At 43.7% G+C, this 20,588-nt stretch overlaps 1 protein-coding gene across 1 annotated transcript in view; it reads left to right on the forward strand.

The window, feature by feature from the left end:
• Window positions 1-20,202, forward strand: part of f8 (coagulation factor VIII, procoagulant component) — a 20,561-nt gene extending 359 nt beyond the window's left edge. The window contains exons 2-25 of the mRNA XM_072693478.1: window positions 1,090-1,187; window positions 1,688-1,810; window positions 2,704-2,916; window positions 4,668-4,838; window positions 4,959-5,183; window positions 5,942-6,203; window positions 6,331-6,496; window positions 6,630-6,717; window positions 8,619-8,836; window positions 9,020-9,170; window positions 9,379-9,588; window positions 10,508-11,612; window positions 11,736-11,901; window positions 13,117-13,362; window positions 13,640-13,868; window positions 14,173-14,355; window positions 14,433-14,549; window positions 14,679-14,750; window positions 14,875-14,960; window positions 15,063-15,224; window positions 15,752-15,896; window positions 16,831-16,979; window positions 19,345-19,527; window positions 19,688-20,202. Coding sequence (XP_072549579.1) covers window positions 1,090-1,187; window positions 1,688-1,810; window positions 2,704-2,916; window positions 4,668-4,838; window positions 4,959-5,183; window positions 5,942-6,203; window positions 6,331-6,496; window positions 6,630-6,717; window positions 8,619-8,836; window positions 9,020-9,170; window positions 9,379-9,588; window positions 10,508-11,612; window positions 11,736-11,901; window positions 13,117-13,362; window positions 13,640-13,868; window positions 14,173-14,355; window positions 14,433-14,549; window positions 14,679-14,750; window positions 14,875-14,960; window positions 15,063-15,224; window positions 15,752-15,896; window positions 16,831-16,979; window positions 19,345-19,527; window positions 19,688-19,843 — 4,924 coding nt within the window. The 3' untranslated portion in view covers window positions 19,844-20,202. The remainder of the gene's footprint in view (window positions 1-1,089; window positions 1,188-1,687; window positions 1,811-2,703; window positions 2,917-4,667; window positions 4,839-4,958; window positions 5,184-5,941; window positions 6,204-6,330; window positions 6,497-6,629; window positions 6,718-8,618; window positions 8,837-9,019; window positions 9,171-9,378; window positions 9,589-10,507; window positions 11,613-11,735; window positions 11,902-13,116; window positions 13,363-13,639; window positions 13,869-14,172; window positions 14,356-14,432; window positions 14,550-14,678; window positions 14,751-14,874; window positions 14,961-15,062; window positions 15,225-15,751; window positions 15,897-16,830; window positions 16,980-19,344; window positions 19,528-19,687) is intronic.
• The last annotated feature ends 386 nt before the right edge of the window (window positions 20,203-20,588 follow it).

A 20,588-nucleotide genomic window follows, 5' to 3' on the forward strand; every position in this document is an offset into this window, starting at 1 on the left:
CTGAATTATATTTACACTCACTGGCCACTTTATCAGAAACACCTCAATTATATTTACACCCCTGGACATTTTATTAGAAACACCTAAGTTATAGTAACACTCACAGGCCACTTTAATGGAAACACCTAAGTTATATTTACACTCATTGGCCACTTTAATGGGAACACCTAATTTATATTTACAACCCTGGACACTTTATTAGAAACACCTAAGTTATATTTACACTCATTGGCCACTTTATTAGAAACACCTCAATTATATTTACACCCTTGGACACTTTATTAGAAACGCCTAAGTTATACTAACACTTCCTGGCCACTTTATTAGAAACACCTAAGTTATATTTACACTCATTGGCCACTTTATTAGAAACACCTCAATTATATTTACACCCTTGGACACTTTATTAGAAACGCCTAAGTTATACTAACACTCCCTGGCCACTTTATTAGAAACGCCTAAGCTATAGTAACACTCACTGGCCACTTATTTTGTGGCTATTCTTATTGGCCACTTTAACAGAAACCCCTCTCTCCGAGCTCCACTTGCTGGTGTACAGTGAGACACTGGGGCTCATCTGCTGGCGTATCTCCGTCACTGACGTTGTTTTTACCTTCTGTTTTTCACTTCAATGAAATTCATTGGATTGAGGAGGATTTTTGAAGGGGAATTTCACCAAATTTTCAAAATTCCTTCCTAACCCAGTGTTTGAGAAGAACACACTCAGAGTAGAGAAACTTACCCACTACCTGAATTGAAGCAGGCATTGGTCGCCATGACTACAACACAGATATAGCCCATAATTTATTTTCTGTCCAAACCCACCAGTGCAGCTACACGAGTCTTCTGAGTTTTTTATGGAATGATGATGATGATGATGATGATGATGATGATGGTAAAATAGTGAATAGAGAATCTGAACTAATGCAGTTCTCTTTAGGGACTACTTTCTGTAGCTGCACTACACCCTGCAGCATGTATCCCTCCACCATTTTAATGATCTGATTTTAAAAGCAGGTTCTGGACACGTCTGGGTTCTTACACCAGCGCTGTGATAACTGTGTTATTTGATATGCTCATGCTTCACAGAAGATTCACATCTGGAGTCCAGAAGTTCAAGAAGGCCGTGTACGCCGAGTTCACCGATTCCACCTTCACCACTCAGAAGACCAAACCCCCGTGGGCCGGTCAGCAGATTACATCCTTTATTCGATTATTTCTATAGATGTTCACTTGTAGCCAGGATACACCCTTTACAACAAAGGTTCCATGGATGGTTCTTCGAGTGATGCCATGGAAGAACCACTTTTATAAGAGATAAAAGTGGTGTGAAGTGAGTGTGAAGAACCTTTAAGTTGGTAAAGAAGGTTCTTTAAGTCTTTAAAAGGTTTCTCACACTACAAGCATGGTTCTCCTGTGGCATCACCCAAAGAACCCTTTGCAGCATCTTGATTTTCAAGGTTCCAGAAGGGTTTTCTGGACCATAGAATATCATCATGACCGTGTAAAGAACCACTGATTGACCATGCACCCATGAGATGTGAGCATGACTCTCAAAGGTTAAAAAATGACCATGTTGTGTAGAATTCCTCTGTATCTCTTTACCAATTAAAACACACACCCCAGAACCTCTGTGTGTGATCTTTAAACACTGACTGGTGTACTGATCCTATCATTGGGGTTGCAGGAATTCAGGGTCCTACAATCAGGGCAGTGGTCAATGACAGAGTGGTGGTCCACTTCAAGAACTTTGCCTCCCAGAATTACAGCATCTCCCCGATTGGCATCCCATACTGGAAGCAGTCAGAAGGTGAGTCCTTCATTCTTCATACTGAGGTTACCTGCACTGATGGGTGGAGATGCCACTGTTGGTTCTGAGACCCTTGGAAACCACCTTATTAGAAATGCCTCACAGTTCTTTGTAGCTTTGCTGCTGGTGTACAGATAAAGAGTATCCACTATGGATTGTTTAGTATCCAATATGAATTATTCAGTATCCACTATGAACTATTCAGTATCTACTATGAACTATTCAGTATCTACTATGAATTGTTTAGTATCCACTATGGATTTTGTAGTATCCACTATGAATTATTCAGTTTCCACTATGAATTATATAGTATCCACTATGAATTATTCAGTATCCACTATGAATTATACAGTATCTACTATGAACTATTCAATATCTACTATGAATTATTTAGTTTCCACTATGAATTTTGTAGTATCCACTATGAATTATTCAGTTACTACTATGAATTATATAGTATCCACCATGAATTATTCAGTATCCACTATGAATTACTCAGTATCTACTAGGAATTATTCAGTATCCACTATGAATTATACAGTATCTACTATGAACTATTCCGTATCTACTATGAATTGTTTAGTATGCACTATAAATTATATAGTATCCACTATGAATTATTTAGTTTCCACTATGAATTATATAGTATCCACTATGGATTATATAATATCCAATATGAATTATTCCGTATTCACTATGTATTTTACACAGACTTGATGTGTTTGCTGAACTCCAGCAGAGCAGAGTGTGTAGGTGATGCTGGACTAGCATATCTGCTTTCATTTTTTTTTACCATGTTTATATTAGTGATTGTGGATCACCGTCTGCAGACATGTGCTTGAAAAATATCAGAGATCAGCCCACAATTAAAAGTTGTATTCTGATGTGTGCAGGTGCTGGATATGACGACTCCAGCTCTCTCCAGGAGAGGGAGGATGATGCAGTTCGGCCTGGTGGCTACTACAAGTATGTGTGGGACATTCACCCCAACAGCGGGCCAACGGTTACTGACCCAGAGTGCCTCACCTACTCCTACTCATCCCAGGTGGACATCGTGCGGGACTTCAATGCTGGACTCATCGGCGCTTTTCTGATCTGCAAGTCAGGTCTGAGAGACGTACATCTATCTGACCTCTTCTGAATGACCACTGCTTATTAAAAAGGCCATTGGTTTAAACGCTCTTCTACAGAGCACACATGAGCACACACTGCAGGGGGCAGTTTAATGGTGATTGTACTGAGGATTACAGTCAAAGTGCTCATATCAGCAGTTTACACACTGCACTCCAGGCTTACGCTTCAGTCAGCTCTTCAGTAGATACTGACTAATACTCAGTAGTTACCAAAGAACGAGTCTGAAGACTGACTCACTGACTCAGCCTTCAGTTTAATGTGTTAACACTTTGGCAAGAATATGATAATTGTTCAGCAGCTACTATGAACTAGTTAGTATCCACAAATGACCCAGTACCTATAATTAGCATCCACTATGAATTATCCAGTATCTCCTAAATGATTCAGTAGCTACTATGAATTATTTAGTATGATAAAAGTGCACATATTTGTCACTGTACAGTGTGGACTGTACAGCGAAATGTGTCCTCCGCATTTAACCCATCTGGTAGTGAACACACACTCACACACACACATGTGTTAGGGGCAGCGAGTACACACACACCCACCCAGAGCGGTGGGCAGCCAACTCCAGCGCCCGGGGAGCAGAGAGGGTAAAGGGCCTTGCTCAAGGGCCCAACAGTGGCAGCTTGCCGAGCCCGGGAATCGAACCCACAACCCTGTTATCAATATCCCGGAGCTCTAACCGCTGAGCCACCACATATGCATGGTTCAGCGTCTGCTATACATTTTAGTATCTACTATGAATCTTCAGTATCTATGCTGAATGATTTAGAATGCACTATGAATTGTCAGTATCTACTCAGAATTATCTGGTATCCACTATGAATTATCCAGTATCTATTATTAATTATTTAGTACATATATGCATTGTTCAGTGTCTACTATGAATTATGTAATTTTTACTTTGAATTATGCAGAATCCACTATGAATTATGTAGTATCCACTATGAATTATGTAGTTTTTACTATGAATTATGTAGTATCCACTATGAATTATGCAGTATCCACTATGAATTATGTAGTTTTTACTATGAATTATGCAGTATCCACTATGAATTATTTAGTATCTACTATGGATTATTATGTATCCACTATGAAGTATGTAGTATCTACAATGAATTATGTAGTATCTACTACGGATGATTATGTATCCACTATGAATTTTTCAGTATCTACAATGAATTATTATATACAATAAACTCTATTAACTTTGCAGTACCTACTATGAATTAGTTAGTAAGGAGAATTCATTATTCAATATCCACTTTAAATTATTCAGTGTCCACTATGAACTATCCAATATCTACTATTAATTATAATAGATATTAATATCGATATAATTATTAGTATGTATTTGTATGTTATTATTAGTAGTATGTATATGCATTGTCCAGTGTCTACTATGAGTTATTAGATCATTTTGTATCTATTATGAATTTTCCACTAACCACTATGAATTATGCAGTATCTACAATGAATTATTCAATATCCACTATGAACTTTTCAGGTTTAGTAATTTAGTAAGCATTATTTAGTAAGCAGTATACATTTTTCAAAATTCACTTTAAATGATTCAGTACCCGTTATGAGTTATTTAGTATCCACTATTAATTATCCAGCATCTCTGAATTGTTCAGTGCTAGAATGTCACTACAGTTCCTCATCATGGAAACTGGCCTCCTGTACCTGTGTCCGTTAACTTGTGTCCACTTGTGTCCAGGTGCTTTGACGGAGGCGCGAGAGCGGAAGGTTCCAGAGTTTGTGCTGCTGTTTGCGGTGTTTGATGAGGGTAAGAGCTGGTACAGGGAGCTGAGCAGAGCAGATAAACCCAGGAAAGCGTCCAGTCGGCAGTTCCACACCATCAACGGATACGTCAACTCCACTCTGCCAGGTCTGGACCCGTCACTCTGAGCACAGCCACAGAAAGGCTGAAGGACACACACTCAGTTTGCTCCACTTTTAGCGATGCTCTCCATTCCATCTTCATTATCATCATCTTCTCACTGTGCAGATCTGAAGCTGTGTCTGAAAAGCCCAGTGGTCTCCTGGCACCTGATTGGTCTGGGCTCCACTGCAGAGATTCACACCATCCAGTTCCAGGACCACACACTGAAGGTCATGGACCACAGGAGGGTTACTGTGGAGATAACGCCCATGACCTTCACCACGGCTCTGATGAAGCCATACACAGAGGGGAAGTTCCTGATCTCCTGCAGGATCCACTCACACCAGCAAGGTAGCAATGCTCTTAAAGATCTCCTCCTCCTACACTCCTACAGACTGCTTCTAAAAGCCAGATTAGTTTAGACCAGATCTAAGTCAAGAACTAAAACTGTGCAGTTTATGAGTCTAAAGACAAGACCAAGACTTTATAGAATTTGAGTCTAAAGACAAGACCAAGACTTTGCAGTATGAGTCTAAAGACAAGACCAGGACTTTATAGAATTCGAGTCTTAAGACAAGACCAAGACTTTGTAGTATTTGAATCTTAAGACAAGACCAAGACTTTGTAGAGTTTGAGTCTAAAGACAAGACCAGGACTTTGTAGTATTTGAGTCTTAAGACAAGACCAAGACTTTATAGAATTTGAGTCTTAAGACAAGACCAAGACTTTGTAGTATTTGAGTCTAAAGACAAGACCAAGACTTTATAAAATTTGAGTCTAAAGACAAGACCAAGACTTTGTAGTATTTGAATCTTAAGACAAGACCAAGACTTTGTAGAGTTTAAGTCTAAAGACAAGACTAAGACTTAATAGAATTTGAGTCTAGAGACAAGACCAAGACTTTGTAGAGTTTAAGTCTAAAGACAAGAGCAAGACCTTGTAGTATTTGAGTCTTAAGACAAGACCAAGACTTTGTAGAATGTAAGTCTAAATGAAGACTATTATGGATATGTCTCAAATTCTTTTTCACCTGATGACATTTAAACCAAGAATCTTTCCCCCAAACTCTCTGATCGTGCGTCTGTCGTTCCTCTGGTGTTTGTGTTCAGCTGGCATGAGCACTTTCTTCACCGTGGAGGACTGCCCTGAACCCATGGTACTGGCTGACAAACGAAATGCCAAAAACAGCGAGGAGGAGCAACAGGAGGGGGATGAAGTTTACTCCACGGACGACCTTTTCTCCACCATCGTGTTCCGTCCTGGAGGGCCAGCATCTGTTCTGAGGTCCACTGGAAGGGGTCGACCCAAAGTCTGGGTCCATTACATCAGCGCTGAGGAGGTCACCTGGGACTACAACCCTCAGAGTGGCCGGTACGAACTCTGGATTACTTTCAGTTGAGTTGTTGTGAGACTCGGACGGCTTGATGCTACCTAGAACCGATCAGTAATATGTTGTGACCTTTGGTGTGAAAAGGCTATACGTGCTGTTCTGTTTCAGGACCCTGGGGTCGGACCCCTCGGGTAAACGGCCGCAGCACTGGGGGAAAGTGTATAAGAAGGTGGTGTACGTTGAGTACACAGACAAAACCTTCACTGTGAAGAAGAGCAAGAGCAGTACGCTGATTGGTCCAGCGCTCAGGGGTGAGGTGGAGGACCAGTTCCAGGTAAGGCTGTGTAGACAGTGGGCTGTACACTGTCTGCTATAGGCTGTATTATCATCGACAGTAGAACTGATATGATGGGCCTTCATGGTCTAAGAGAAAGGTGATTCTCAATCAAACTGTTCTGGTTCCTCAGATCGTTTTCAAGAACATGGCCAGTCGACCATACAACATTTATCCCAGCGGACTTGCCAATGTTCAGCCGCTGAAGAAGAGAGGTCAAGGTAAGAGTAGGTTCTATTGTTCTATTGAATTCAAACCAAATCAGAGCACGACCACGAGACCCAGGACTCAGCTGCCCAAACCTCCTTGTTCCAGAAGTCCTTGTCATAGTCTTGGTGTTTGCTCCAGTAAAGGTTTCCTCCTCGCTCATCTCCCAAAAAGATCAGACTGGCGAGCGCCATCTGCTACTATGATGACATTGTCTTTACTCATCTTGAGGTTCTCTTGGGCTGACCTTGCTAGGATGGTCTAATCTGTTCATGTTGGTCAGCTGGTCCTCTTGTAGATGATTTAGTGGACAGTGGAACAGCGGCTGATTTCTAACTGTCCTGAGATCTGTTTAACCATACTCCCCAGACTCCTCTGCATCTCCACCCTTTTTTCTGAAGGCCTCTGAGAGCTCTCTGGATCTGGCCATGATGGTGATCTTCTTCACCCCTCACTTCAACCATCAATCCAGAGCAGACCAGACTAAACGTCTGATGTTTAAATAAGACTCCAGACTCCTCCAGAATAATCCTCTCCAAACATGTTCTGATCATCTGCAGCTGATGTTCTGCAGCTTAGTCTGATTCTACACATTAATAAATGTTCTATTTCTATTATTTTTATTTTATAAATGATGATTAAAGATGTTTCTTCAAATGAGTGAGTTTAGTTAGATGACCTCAATCTCTCAGTGCTGATCACATGAAGATTCAGCAAATGTCCAGATTTTTAAATATGTACAGAAAGACAAAGGTTTTAATGGGTGTCCTAATTTTTTATAAATAATATATACAGTATATAAATACAAATGACAGGTTTGTTGAAAGCAGCCCTCTCTTCAATTGAGGTTTTTCTTCAGACACAGTGTTCAGAGTAATCTTATGAAGCTTACAGGCCTAAACGTTAACTCTTTCAACCCATCAGAACCTCGGTTTCCTTCGTTTCCTAAGGCGGGACTGCTTTCCTGTTATTGATGTTCTTTTTTTTCCAGCCGTCATCATTCTGAACCTTTAGATTCTTTTAGGACAAAACATGGGAAATTCAAATTCCCACAATACCCACAACTTCTAACCTGACCCATGAACCTTGGTGAGCATTGAGCATTGCATAGCACTGTTCTCCAGCCACCTCCACAATGAAAACTTCACCTTTTTCATCTTTATTTTTTTCAACAAAGGCTATCGAGCAGATCCAGTAGAGTACCGCCTTGCTTACAAGGACATTTTACAAGCAACAAGGGATTCCCCAGTATTACACACGGCTTCACCTGCTGCACCTCTACAGTGCTAGCTATTTCCATGAGCTAGCTGCACTGATAGGGTTTCACAGTATTGTTACAGAACTCACCAGGTAGATCCTGAAGTCTGCGAATGACCTTTACAATACAAGTGTTTGTATTCAAGAAGGTCAAAAATCTAATCTAATCTAATAATTGGTTTAATGTCCCTTAGCAAACCAGGCTTTCGGTAGCCATCAACAAGCTTCTGTCCGAATTCTGGTTGGATATTTGACTCTTCTTGCCAGAGTTGTTTGAGCTCAATTCAATTTGTTGGTCTAGCCGATGGTTTGAGGTCATGCTGAAGAATTCTGCAGTGTGGCAGTTCCACTGGCTGCAAAACAGCCCAGAGCATGATACTACCACCACCATGTTTAACAGCTGATAGAGTTTTCTTGAGGTTGAATGCCGCACCTTTACTTCATCAAACGTCTTTGACCCGTCTGATCGTAAAACCTTCCTCTAGAAGGCCTTGTCTTTGTCCGTGTGGTTCAGCTGCACCTGTTGTCTTTTATCTTTGGAATTGACACATTACAACACAAAAAGATCACAGAAAAGGTTGTGGAAGATGTTTGAACTGCCCTGTTATCTAAACCCCTGTTATTGACCCATGCTCTTGTGGCTCTGTGTGACATGAAGAAAAGCAGGTGGACCTGCGCTCTCTGGCCGTGCCTCCGGGTGAGATTATGATGTACCTGTGGAAGCTGACCGTGGAGGATGCTCCCACTGATGCCGACCCGCGGTGCCTGACCCGTCTGTACCACAGCACAGTGGACCCGGAGAGGGACGTGGCATCTGGGCTGGTGGGACCTCTGATCATCTGCAAATCACAGAGTTTGGACAAGCGAGGGAAAGTGGTGAGTCAACACAGCCATCCGGATTTATAGATCGCCATGAGCAGTAGACCTGTGGTGGACCTGCTACTGTGACCTCTTAGACTGCATATACTCAAATAAAATAATAGCAATTATTAAAAAATGCCCTTCCAGACAGCTTTATGAATGGCTCAACCATTTTTAATACGGTTGCTTCATTTCCAGGTGACCTCAGACAGAGAGAGGCACCTCATCTTCTCAGTGTTCGATGAAAACAAAAGCTGGTACCTTGAAGACAACATTCAGAACTACAGTGAAGATCCTTCCAAGATTGACCGCAATGATCCCCGTTTCCGCGACTCCAACCTCAAGTACAGTGAGTATCATTGATCAGCAAACTGCTGTTTTGTAAAATTTTAGTCCATGCAAACTCTATTATTTCAGTTCAGTTCTATACTGTTTGAAGCATTTCCCTCAAAGCAGAACAGCAGATATCAGCCCCAACAAACAATATAGGAGTGAATTCTTGTGAGTTGTGGTGGTGCAGAAAATCTAATCTCGTCCTCCCGTCTCTTCTGCTGCAGGTGTGAACGGCTTCATGAATAACAGTCTGCAGTTTAAGATCTGTGCTGGGGATGTCACCCTGTGGCACGTGGCCAGTGTGGGCATGGAGAGCGACTTCCTGTCAGTGTACTTCACAGGAAACCCTTTTGAGAAGGACAAAACCTATGGAACCGTCCTCACCCTCTTCCCCATGACTGGGGACACCGTCACCATTGAGATGGAGACTGAAGGTAAGGGTCAAATGCAGGCTGATCTAATCTTAATCTACACCTTAATCTACACCCTAATCTACACCTTCATCTACACCTACACCTAACCTTAATCTACACCTTAATCTACACCTAAACCTAACCTTATTCTGCACCTTAATCTACACCTAAACCTAACCTTATTCTGCACCTTAATCTACACCTAAACCTCTAACCTTAATCAATATCTTAATCTACACCTAAACCTAACCTTAATCTACACCTTAATCTACATCTAAACCTAACCTTAATCTACACCTTAATCTACACCTAAACCTAACCTTATTCTGCACCTTAATCTACACCTAAACCTAACCTTATTCTGCACCTTAATCTACACCTAAACCAAACCTTATTCTACATCGTGATCTACACCTAAACCTAACCTTATTCTACATCGTAATCTACACCTAAACCTAACCTTGTTCTGCACTTTAATCTACACCTAAACCTAACTTTAATCTACACATTAATCTACATCTTAATCTACACCTAAACCTTAACCTAAACCCAACCTTATTCTACATCTTAATCTACACCTAAACCTGACCTTAATCTACAGCTTATTCTACACCTTAATCTACACCTGTGAAGTGTAGGAAGTTAATTATTAGAATTATTAGCATTTGTTTAGAGTGTGCGCTCTTAATGAAAACACGATCAGAATTCTTGCACTGATTGAAATTCTTAATTGGACCAAGTTCCCTAGAAACACTAAGGCCTGCTCCAGCATGGGTCAGATGTCTCAAGTGCTAATTTAGTTAATTTTGATGTTATTATACGTGAGCATGTGTTTTCACATCTGACGCTTGGAACATCTACCCTGTTCCAACTCTGGGAGACTATGAGAAGCTCTGAGTTGGGCTGATGATGCTGACTTTTAAACCTCCTGTTTTTCCAGGTGAGTGGGAGATCGGAGCGTTCGACCCCGCCTTGAAACAGAGAGGCATGAGTACACGGTACTCTGCGATTAACTGTGAGAAAATACTGCCCCTGGCGGACAACGAAGATTATGAGTATGACTTTGAGGACTACATTGAACAGAACTTTCCGATTCCGAGAGGCTTCAGGGAGAAGAACCGAACGATGGCCATCCGGATGTGCAGGAGGCCGCCGAGGAACAGAACTCAATCACACGTCCAAGCTGGCCATGGGAACGCGAGCCAGGAAGCCCAGGGGAGAAAGAACACACTGGTGTGTGAGATAAAATTCCTCCCAGTGGAGGAAGCCCAGGATCTGGACGCTCTATCGCAGGGCGGAATTCCGCAGGACATTCTGGATCAACTGGACATGGAGATGGGCAGGAGCTCCTCAAGACGTCAGAAGAGGTCATTGGAGGAAGCACGGACTGATCATCTTCAAACAGGCCTGGAAAGGTCAAATGAGATGGAGACAGAAGCAGATGAGGCTATTATAGTGGACGAAGATCAAACCAAGGATGAGGCTAAAATCAGGGCCTCAGATCTGAAGGATATTTCATTAATTGACCTGTTCAAGAAATTCCTTCAGAAGTCAGCGTGGACCTCTGATCACAGCAAACCTTTGGATGACCAACAGGAGGTCCCTGAAGTAACAATGGAACACAAGTCCAACTTAACAGAGAGGAGTCGGAGGCAGACATGGGGTGCTAGCAAGGAGGAAGATGAGATCTCGATTCCAAACGATGTTTTGAGCGATAATGATGTTCTGAAAGACTCGGTTCTGGAGGTGGATAAGCTGGTGGAGAGCCTGGATCTTCAGAGACACTCCCCAAAACATCTACCACCAATTCCTGGTCTAAAGTCTCAGGTTTCCCCACCTCTCAACTCTTCAGTGACTTCGCAGACTTCGCAGATTGACTATGATGACTATGAAAGCGAAGGGAACGAATCCACGCTGAGCTTCAACACCTGGGATGGAATGAACATCAGGTCCACCGACTCGAAGTTCCGTAGCTATTACATCTCAGCGGAGGAGATCCTGTGGGATTACGGGATCCAGAAACCTCCTCATCTCCTCAGTCCCAGGTGGAGCAGAAATCTTACAGACTACAGGCACATGATCCTGTTGTCCGCTCCTAGTTGATAGAACATCAGTTCTGAATAGCATGAACGAAGTGACCGAACATCTGTCTGTTCTGTTCTCTGTAGGGAGATGAGGCGAGGGATGAAGAAGTATCTGACGACCTACAAGAAAGTAGTGTACCGAGCATACCACGACAAAGAGTTTCAGAAACCGGTGAAACGTGGTGAGCTGGACGAACATCTTGGGATCATGGGCCCTGTGCTCAAGGCTGAGGTTAACGATGTTCTCACTGTAAGTCTGATTGTGGTCATCTTCAGAAGTAGCCTGAGATCAGCCAATTGATTTGGGATCTTTGGGTTGTAAGGGGAAGACTGATGTTTAGGATAGATGCAAAATCCTCAAAGGGTCCAAGCACTGAACAGTTCACAGTTGTGGACGTTAATCTGAGAAGGGACAGACACACCATCGCAACATCAGGATTAGGTTTAGGTTAGAGATAGGAGCTGAATTAGGGTCAGGGTTTAGGTGAGGGATTGGGACTTTAGACTTGGGTAAGGGTTAGGAATGGGGTTTTGAGTTAGGGTCAGGTTCAGGGTGTGACCAGGATTAGGGCCAGTTTAACGGTTAGGATTAGGTTATGGGTTGAGGTTAAGGTTAGAGTTTGGATTAGGGCCAGGGACAGGGTTAGGTCATGGGTTGAGGTTAAAGTTAGGGCCAGGGTTAGGGTTATGTTTTTGGTTGAGGTTAATATTAGGATTAGGATTCGGGTTCTGAATAGGACCAGAGTAAGGATTAGGTTTTTGGTTGAGGTTAAAATAAAGGTTAGGATTAGGTTATGGGTTGAGGTTAGGGTTAGGGTCAGGATTAGGGCCCTGGTTAGGGTTAGGTTTTTGGTTGAGGTTAGGATTAGGGTTATGATTAGGGCCAGGGTTAGAATTAGGTCTTTGGTTGAGGTTAGGATTAGGGTTATGATTAGGGCCAGGGTTAGAATTACTGTAGGTTATGGGTTGAGGTTAAGGTTAGGGTCAGGATTAGGGCCCTAGTTAGGGTTAGGTCTTTGGTTGAGGTTAGGATTAGGGTTATGATTAAGGCCAGGGTTAGAATTACTGTAGGTTATGGGTTGAGGATAAGGTTAGGGTCTAGGCCCCTTAAGACTAAGTTTTAGGTTGAGTTCAAGTTTTGAGTTTGGATTAGGGCCAAGGTTAGGACTAGGTTTTGGGTTGAGATTAAGGTAAGAATTAGGATGAGGGCCATGGTTAGGGTTAAGTTTTTGGTGAAGGTTAAGATTAGGATCAGGATCAAGGCCAGGGTAGGATTAGGTTTTGGGTTGAGTTCAAGGTTAGTCTTAAAACAAGCAAAATTATTATTGACCTTTTCTGCTGTTTTATGTCAAAAAATGCAAACAGGATATCCAACCAAACCATGCTCCTGCTTTCATACCTAAGCCTTTACATAGAACTGGTAATTTCTGGTGGTTACAGCTTGCTGGTTTGCTGTCTATGACAGGTGGTGTTTAAGAACCTTGCCTCCAGGCCATACTCACTGCACCTTCATGGGGTCTATGATAAGACCACAGGGAATGTTGGCCCTGGAGGTATTCCAGGAGAAGGGCTGCGAGATGGAGAGGCCCCTGGAGACCCGGTCCCCCCAGGCCAGGAGAGAGTCTACAACTGGAGAATCACAAAACGCCAAGGACCATCGTCCAAAGACTTTGACTGCAAGGCTGGGGCCTACTATTCTACAGTCAATATGGTCAGCACAACATTATAATTAATAAGTGCTAAAGTCTAATACAGCGTAGGTTTCCGTTTAGGTGTATTAAACTTACCACATGCGATCAATAAGATTATCCTTAATATAGCCGATCGCTTGGTGTCCGAAGTTTCCTTCCTCCTACTCTGAAGCTGCTGATGTAGCTAACAAGCTAAAAGCTGATACCCCTTTAATTAGCATGGTGCTAACCGCATGCCTACATCGTCACACACTCTTCTCGAGATTTCTAACACTTCCTTCTATACGTCCCCTCCAGGAGAAGGACATGAACTCTGGTCTGATTGGTCCTCTCCTGATTTGTCGTCCGGGGACGCTTCAGCCACGTGTCCTGCTCCAGCCAGGAGTGCAGGACCTCTTCCTCCTCTTCACTATCTTTGATGAGAGGAAGAGCTGGTACCTTGATTACAACATCAGGAAGTTTTGCACACCCCCCTGCCAGGCCCGGCTAGAAGAACCTTGGTTCGAGACCAACAACAGATTTTCAGGTACAGGACAGTGTTCGGAACCCTAGTTCACAATGCAGTATGGTATTGGTGCTAGCAATGCTGCACAGTGGAATAGTGCGCCGCCACTCTTGACTCAGGTACGCCTTCATGGAAGTTCTTGGAAGGTTTTGATTTGGCTTTCTTAGCAGAATTATCAGAGGCTGTCTTCTTATAGCCTTCTCCTGCCTCGTGGACATTGATTAGACAGTTCCTTAGAAGAGCCCATGTTTGATGAGTGTTCGTACAGAGCTTGAAGACTCAAAATCAAAGATTTCCTTTTCCCATGCCTCCCCTCTCCATACAGCCATAAACGGATACGTTGCGGAGACTCTGCCTGGCCTAGAGGTGGCGCAGCACCAGACCTCTCGCTGGCACCTGCTGAATGTGGGGAGTGGAGGGGAATTTCATGCTGTCCACTTCCATGGAATTCCGTTCAGTGTCGGGAAAGACCAGGAGCATCGCTTGGGAGTTTTCAACCTTTATCCTGGTGAGTGTAAAATTTCAAAAGTTCAGGAGTTCCCCAGTTCATACGCCACTGATCTAACCTCCCGTCGCCTCTCGCAGGTGTGTTTGGCACTGTAGAGATGAGGCCGGCTATAGTCGGTACCTGGCTCGTGGAGTGCACCATTGGAGAACACCAGCTGTCCGGCATGAGGGCCAAAGTGCTCGTCTACAATCCACGTAATAATGACGAACTTTATTTATTTACTTTATGGAGTCTTGAATTTTGATTGGATTGTTGGATTGTTATTGATTACTGGGTTCTCTGCACATGTGGCTGATTTTACTGGGATTGGTCTCATCTTACAGGTTGTATTCAACCCTTGGGAATGCAGTCAGGATGGATAGACGATGACCAGATCACTGAATCTGATCATTATGGTAAAACTCAAAAAATCAAAAGTTTCGTTATTGTTATACAATGCTACCATTGCATATATATGTAATAATTCCAATTAAATTCAGTTTATATAAGCACTGTTTGATGTTTTTTGACCACTTGAAGGTAACTGGGAAGCAAGATTAGCCAGACTTCAGTTATCCGGATCCATTAATGCCTGGATTGGCAATGGCCAGGGATCTTGGATGCAGGTACAATAACCCACTTGTTTGAAGAGAAGACAGATGTTTGTGGATGGGTTACTCTGGAACTGCACTCTTATCCATGTCTGTGTGTGTGTGTCTGTATGTTAGGTGGATTTGATGAGGCCCATGGTAGTGCATGGGATCCAGACGCAAGGAGTGAAGACTTCGATGCGCCTGAGCGAGATGTTCACAGTGATCTTCACCATCAGCTACAGCCTGGACCAGGAGACCTGGAAGACTTACAGAGGAAACAGCAGCGAGTCTGCCTATGTTAGTATCAAATGCCTTTACCAGTCGCCAAAAAGCCAGCCCAAAAGCCTAGTCCCAAAGTCTTACCCAACAAATAGCTCAAACTGCTATCCCTAAAGCTAAACTAAAGCCAGGCCCCAAAGCCCCACCCAACACAAATCGCCCTGCTTGTAAAACTAGCCCTGGAGCCTGATCTTACCTCACCCAGCCCCAATGCCCATTCTAACACATATCCCGGACACCTGTCCTAACACCTATCCCCAAGACCTGGATCAGGACCAAAACTTTACCCAACACCCTGTCCCCTACACACAGCCCAAAATCTTACCCAACACCTGTCCCCTGCACCCAGCCCCACACCTAGCCCCAAAGCCTAACCCAACACCTGTCACATAAACCCATCCCCACACCTAGCCCCACAGCCTTACCTAACATCCCCAAAGCCTAAATCAAAATCCTAGTCTGAACATCCATCCCCAAAGCCTCCACAGGAAGCATGAATCTGAGTGTGATGTGGTTCTGACGCATGTCTGATGCTCCTTTGGTAGAAATTTAACGGGAACATGGACGGCTACAGGATAAAGGAGAACGTCTTCACCCCCCCGATCATCGGCCGCTATATTCGCATCCACCCACTCACCTACGGGACCCGGCCCGCACTGAGGCTCGAACTGCTGGGCTGTGACCTCAACAGTGAGTGAACACACACATGCAAACTCATATACCCGACACACACACACACATACACACACACACACACACACACACACACACACACATGTGTCACACAATCAGACAGATTAACTGCAGTATTCTAAATTAACAATGAGACAATCTCTACCAGCTTATTGCACACAGGGGGCGCCGCAGTGAGGGTGTGAGGAAACACACACTGCTGCATGCAGATAAGCTCTGAAATCTGAAATATGAAAAATATCCTTTGAAGCTTTTGGCCTGGCATGTTTTATATCCTATGTTTATGCAACCGCTGCCTTGACCAGACCTGAATCACAGATATCTGCAGATCTGCGAGTGTGTGTGTGTGTGTGTGTGTGTGTAGGACCTTCTGTGCCAAACACATTATCAGAACACCTTACACCTTTTACCTGTACCTCCTGACTGGTTCCTTAGGGTTCTCTACAGTACCAGTCTAGTCAAGTATCTCTAACAACCTAGCACATTAATAAAGCATGTAATAACACTGTAATTACTGGGGATGTCTTCACCATAACAGAATAGAGTACAGCAGTACAGATTGTGTAATTACACAGGTGTATCTCAATAGCTGTAACAGCAGCTAAGCTCTCTGATGTGGTTATAAATGTGTAATAACATGAGGATAATTGTGTTTATAACACCTGCTGCTTTCCCCTTTTAGACTGACGTTAGCACACGTGTTTAATTACCTTCAGTCTGCACTGCTGTAATGCACCTGTAACGGCAACGCCGTCACCAGTAGTTACATTGTAATTACATGGATTATAAATGTGTAATTACACAGTTATTAAGGATGGACCCTACTTAATTGATTATTGATGAACATTAAAACATTAGGATGCTTGAAATGATTGAATGTTACCTGACATTACATTGTGTGTGTGTGTGTGTGTGTGTGTGTGTGTTGTAGGCTGCTCCATGCCGTTAGGAATGCAGCGAAGGGTGATTCAGAACAACCGGATCAGCGCCTCTTCCTTCCACCAGAACTGGATGCTCTCGTGGAGTCCTGATCTGGCCAGGCTGAACCAGGAGGGCCGTGCTAATGCCTGGAGACCCAAGGTACCTCCACCCACACCTTCACCCACCACCTAAATCCTCCCTTTGCTCTCAAAACACAGAATGGATGGATTCCACAGATGTTGGATGTTGGCTCCTTTGAGGTTCTAGTCCATGTTGACTGCAGTTCTACCACATTCCAAAGGTGTTCTACTGGGTTCAGATCTGATTCAGACTGAAGAACCCTGAGGGCCCTGTCATATCCATGAAATCAGTGTTATTTGGACAAAAGTATTGGGACAATACTTTCCTGCCCAGGAAAGGCTTTCTGATTTGATTGCATTCAGAGACAAGAGCGTTAGTGAGGTCAAGATGATGGATGATTGATCACCACCCCACCTCATCGTCCCCAACTCCCCCCAGCTCATCCTAAAAGCTTTGGGTGGAGCTCCACCACTATCATTCCAGAGAACAGAGATTGGAACTAGAGGTGATTCTTCTATGGTTTAGCTTAAGGACCATTTGTACACCCCCCCACCCCCCCACCACCACCGGCCACACAAGGCAGGTGGAGTCTGTAGATTCATGCTGTTGGTGCAAAAGTCTGACCCTACCATCTGTAGTCCAGATTCAGCTGTCCAGGCTTGGTAGCTGTCGTGCGGGTCTGCAGTGTTTACCTGCATATCACACAGACTGCAAACTGTACTGGACAAAGAGTCTGACCTTCTGCTACCAGTCTGGTGCCCCTGCTACCAAAATATCTGGGTCAGGTTTATCGCTGCTCTGGCTTGGCCTTCGGCTGCCCAGTCAAACACCATTGTGGTGGGTTTCCTCTGCCTGTCTGTCGGGGTGGGAGTGAGATGTTCGTCCATTGTCCCACTCTCAGAGCTATGTGTGAGTTATCACTCTTTCCACTTCCCCCGAAATCAGCCCCCCCCCACACACACACACGCGTGCGCTGCCGGACCCGCCTGCTGAATTTACGAGCTGTTTCCATTTGGCCATGTGGCTTTGATAAAGTCTGAGCGCGGTGCCAGGCATGAACGCTGACTTTCAGTTTTTCTAGGACTTAACCTGCCAGAGGTCAGAAGTTACATAACCTAGAATTTCAAATGGAGGAAATATTGAAGGGAATTTTCGAGCATTTTTCTTAGCCCAGTCAGGGCTCACCAGGCTGACAGACAGACGGATGGATGGATGGATAGATTGACTGATTGACAGACAGATGGATGGATGGATGGATGGATGGATGGATAGATGGATTGATAGACGGATGGATTGATTGACAGACAGATGGATGGATGGATAGATGGATTGATAGACGGATGGATTGATTGACAGACAGATGGATGGATGGATGGATGGATGGGTGGATGGATGGATGGATGGATAGATGGATTGATTGACAGACAGATGGATGGATGGATAGATGGATTGATTGACAGACAGATGGATGGATTGATGGATGGATGGATGGATTGATTGACAGACAGATGGATGGATAGATGGATAGATGGATTGATAGACAGATGGATGGATGGATGGATGGTTTGATAGACAGATGGATGGATGGATGGATGGATGGATGGCTGGATAGATGGATTGATTGACAGACATGGATGAATGGATAGATGGATTGATTGACAGACATGGATGAATGAATAGATGGATTGATTGACAGACATGGATGAATGGATAGATGGATTGATTGACAGACAGATGGATGGATGGATAGATGGACTGATTGACAGACAGATGGATGGATCGATAGATGGATTGATTGACAGACAGATGGATGGATGAATGGATAGATGGATTGATTGACAGACAGATGGATGGATGAATGGATAGATGGATTGATTGACAGACAGATGGATGGATGGATATATGGACTGATTGACAGACAGATGGATGGATGGATATATGGATTGATTGACAGACAGATGGATGGATGAATGGATAGATGGACTGATTGACAGACAGATGGATGGATCGATAGATGGATTGATTGACAGACAGATGGATGGATGAATGGATAGATGGATTGATTGACAGACAGATGGATGGATGAACAGACAGATGGACAGGTGAATGGATAGATGGATTGACAGACAGATGAAGGAATAGATAGAGACACAGATGGATGGTTTGAATAGGTGGCTGGATGACAGATCGATAGATGTATGGGTGGACTGATGGTTGGACGAATGGATGGGCAAATAAACAAAGAGATGCAATAGATAGGTGGATGGATGGATTATTGGTTGGATGGGCTTTCGTTCCGGGTGGGTAGGCTGGTCCTCCCTCCCCCCCATGGAGAAGATGTGGAGGAAGACCGTCCTAGCCTAGATAGCAGGAGAAACTGGACCAGAGTGTAATCAATCTCTCTCTCTCTCTCTCTCTCCCTCTCTCTCTCTCTCTCTCTCAGAGCAATAACCCTCACGAGTGGCTGCAGGTGGACTTTGAGGTGGTGAAGAAATTGACAGGTATTCTGACCCAGGGAGCCAGAGCCATGCTGACGCACATGATGGTCACTGAGTTTACCGTCTCCATCAGCGACGACGGACGCACCTGGTCCCCCGTCATCGAGCAGGGAACACGGAGAGAGAAGGTGTGTACGCATAGCCACCTCCGGGGCATCCGGGGAGCAATTGGGGGTTAGGGGCCTTGCTCAAGGGCAGCTCAGCCGTGGATTCAGGTTGCTGGTTCGATCCCCATGGCTGTGAATGTTAATGTCATTGGCTTTACCTGTGATTTCTGTGTTTCTGTAGGTCTTCGAAGGGAACAACGATCACGCCGAGGAGAAGCTGAACCTGTTTGAGCCGCCGCTGTTTACCCGATTCATCCGCATTCATCCTAAAGGCTGGGTCAATGACATCGCACTGAGGCTGGAGTTCTTGGGCTGTGACACACAGCAGAGACTGTGAGGAAGATTGATCAGTAGAAAGAGAGAGAGAGAGAGAGAGAGAGAGAGAGAGAGAGAGAGAGAGTCACTGACACTGAATGTACAATGGCTATTTTTCACTGATGCCTTTGCAAGCACTACATACAGCAACTATTTACAGGACGTCTGTCTGGCTAGTAAGACCCCCCCCCCCCAAGGTCTGCAGGTGTTAAAGTGTGTCCTTAAAGCTGCTTATTTAGAGACCTGTGTGTAATCCGCTCCCGTGAGGTTCAGGGTATAAATCTCAGCATATCAGTATTGTCAGTATTTCTACTAAGGATGTTTTCTACTGTAGATTTGAGAGTTTGCACTGTGAAAAGGAATCCAATTACTATTTTATATGCCTCATATTTAAATTAAATATTTAATATATAATGAAATGTTTTGTCTAAAGCTGTATATTTTTTTCTTGCATAAATAAGATTGCAACTGCCATAGAAAGCAATTACATTTACTGAGTATTTAAGTTGTTGTTTGATGCATAAATAGTAAAAGTGTGACTTTAATTGGGGAAAACAAATGCTTAGATAGAGCCTATTTACCACCCTGTTACGTTACATCAGAATGCTGATTCATGCTGATTTTCCTTTTATGAGGGACTGTGGGCAAAAAAAAACAGATAAGCTCTGCTCTTATTAGCTGGTTTACATCACTGTGATGGTCAACAGCCATATAGCATAATATAGCCTAGCCTAGCTTAGACATTTAGTCCCTGGTCAGCCATTTTT

Source organism: Salminus brasiliensis, chromosome 12, assembly GCF_030463535.1.
Source record: "Salminus brasiliensis chromosome 12, fSalBra1.hap2, whole genome shotgun sequence".
NCBI classification, from domain to species: Eukaryota; Metazoa; Chordata; class Actinopteri; order Characiformes; family Bryconidae; genus Salminus; species Salminus brasiliensis.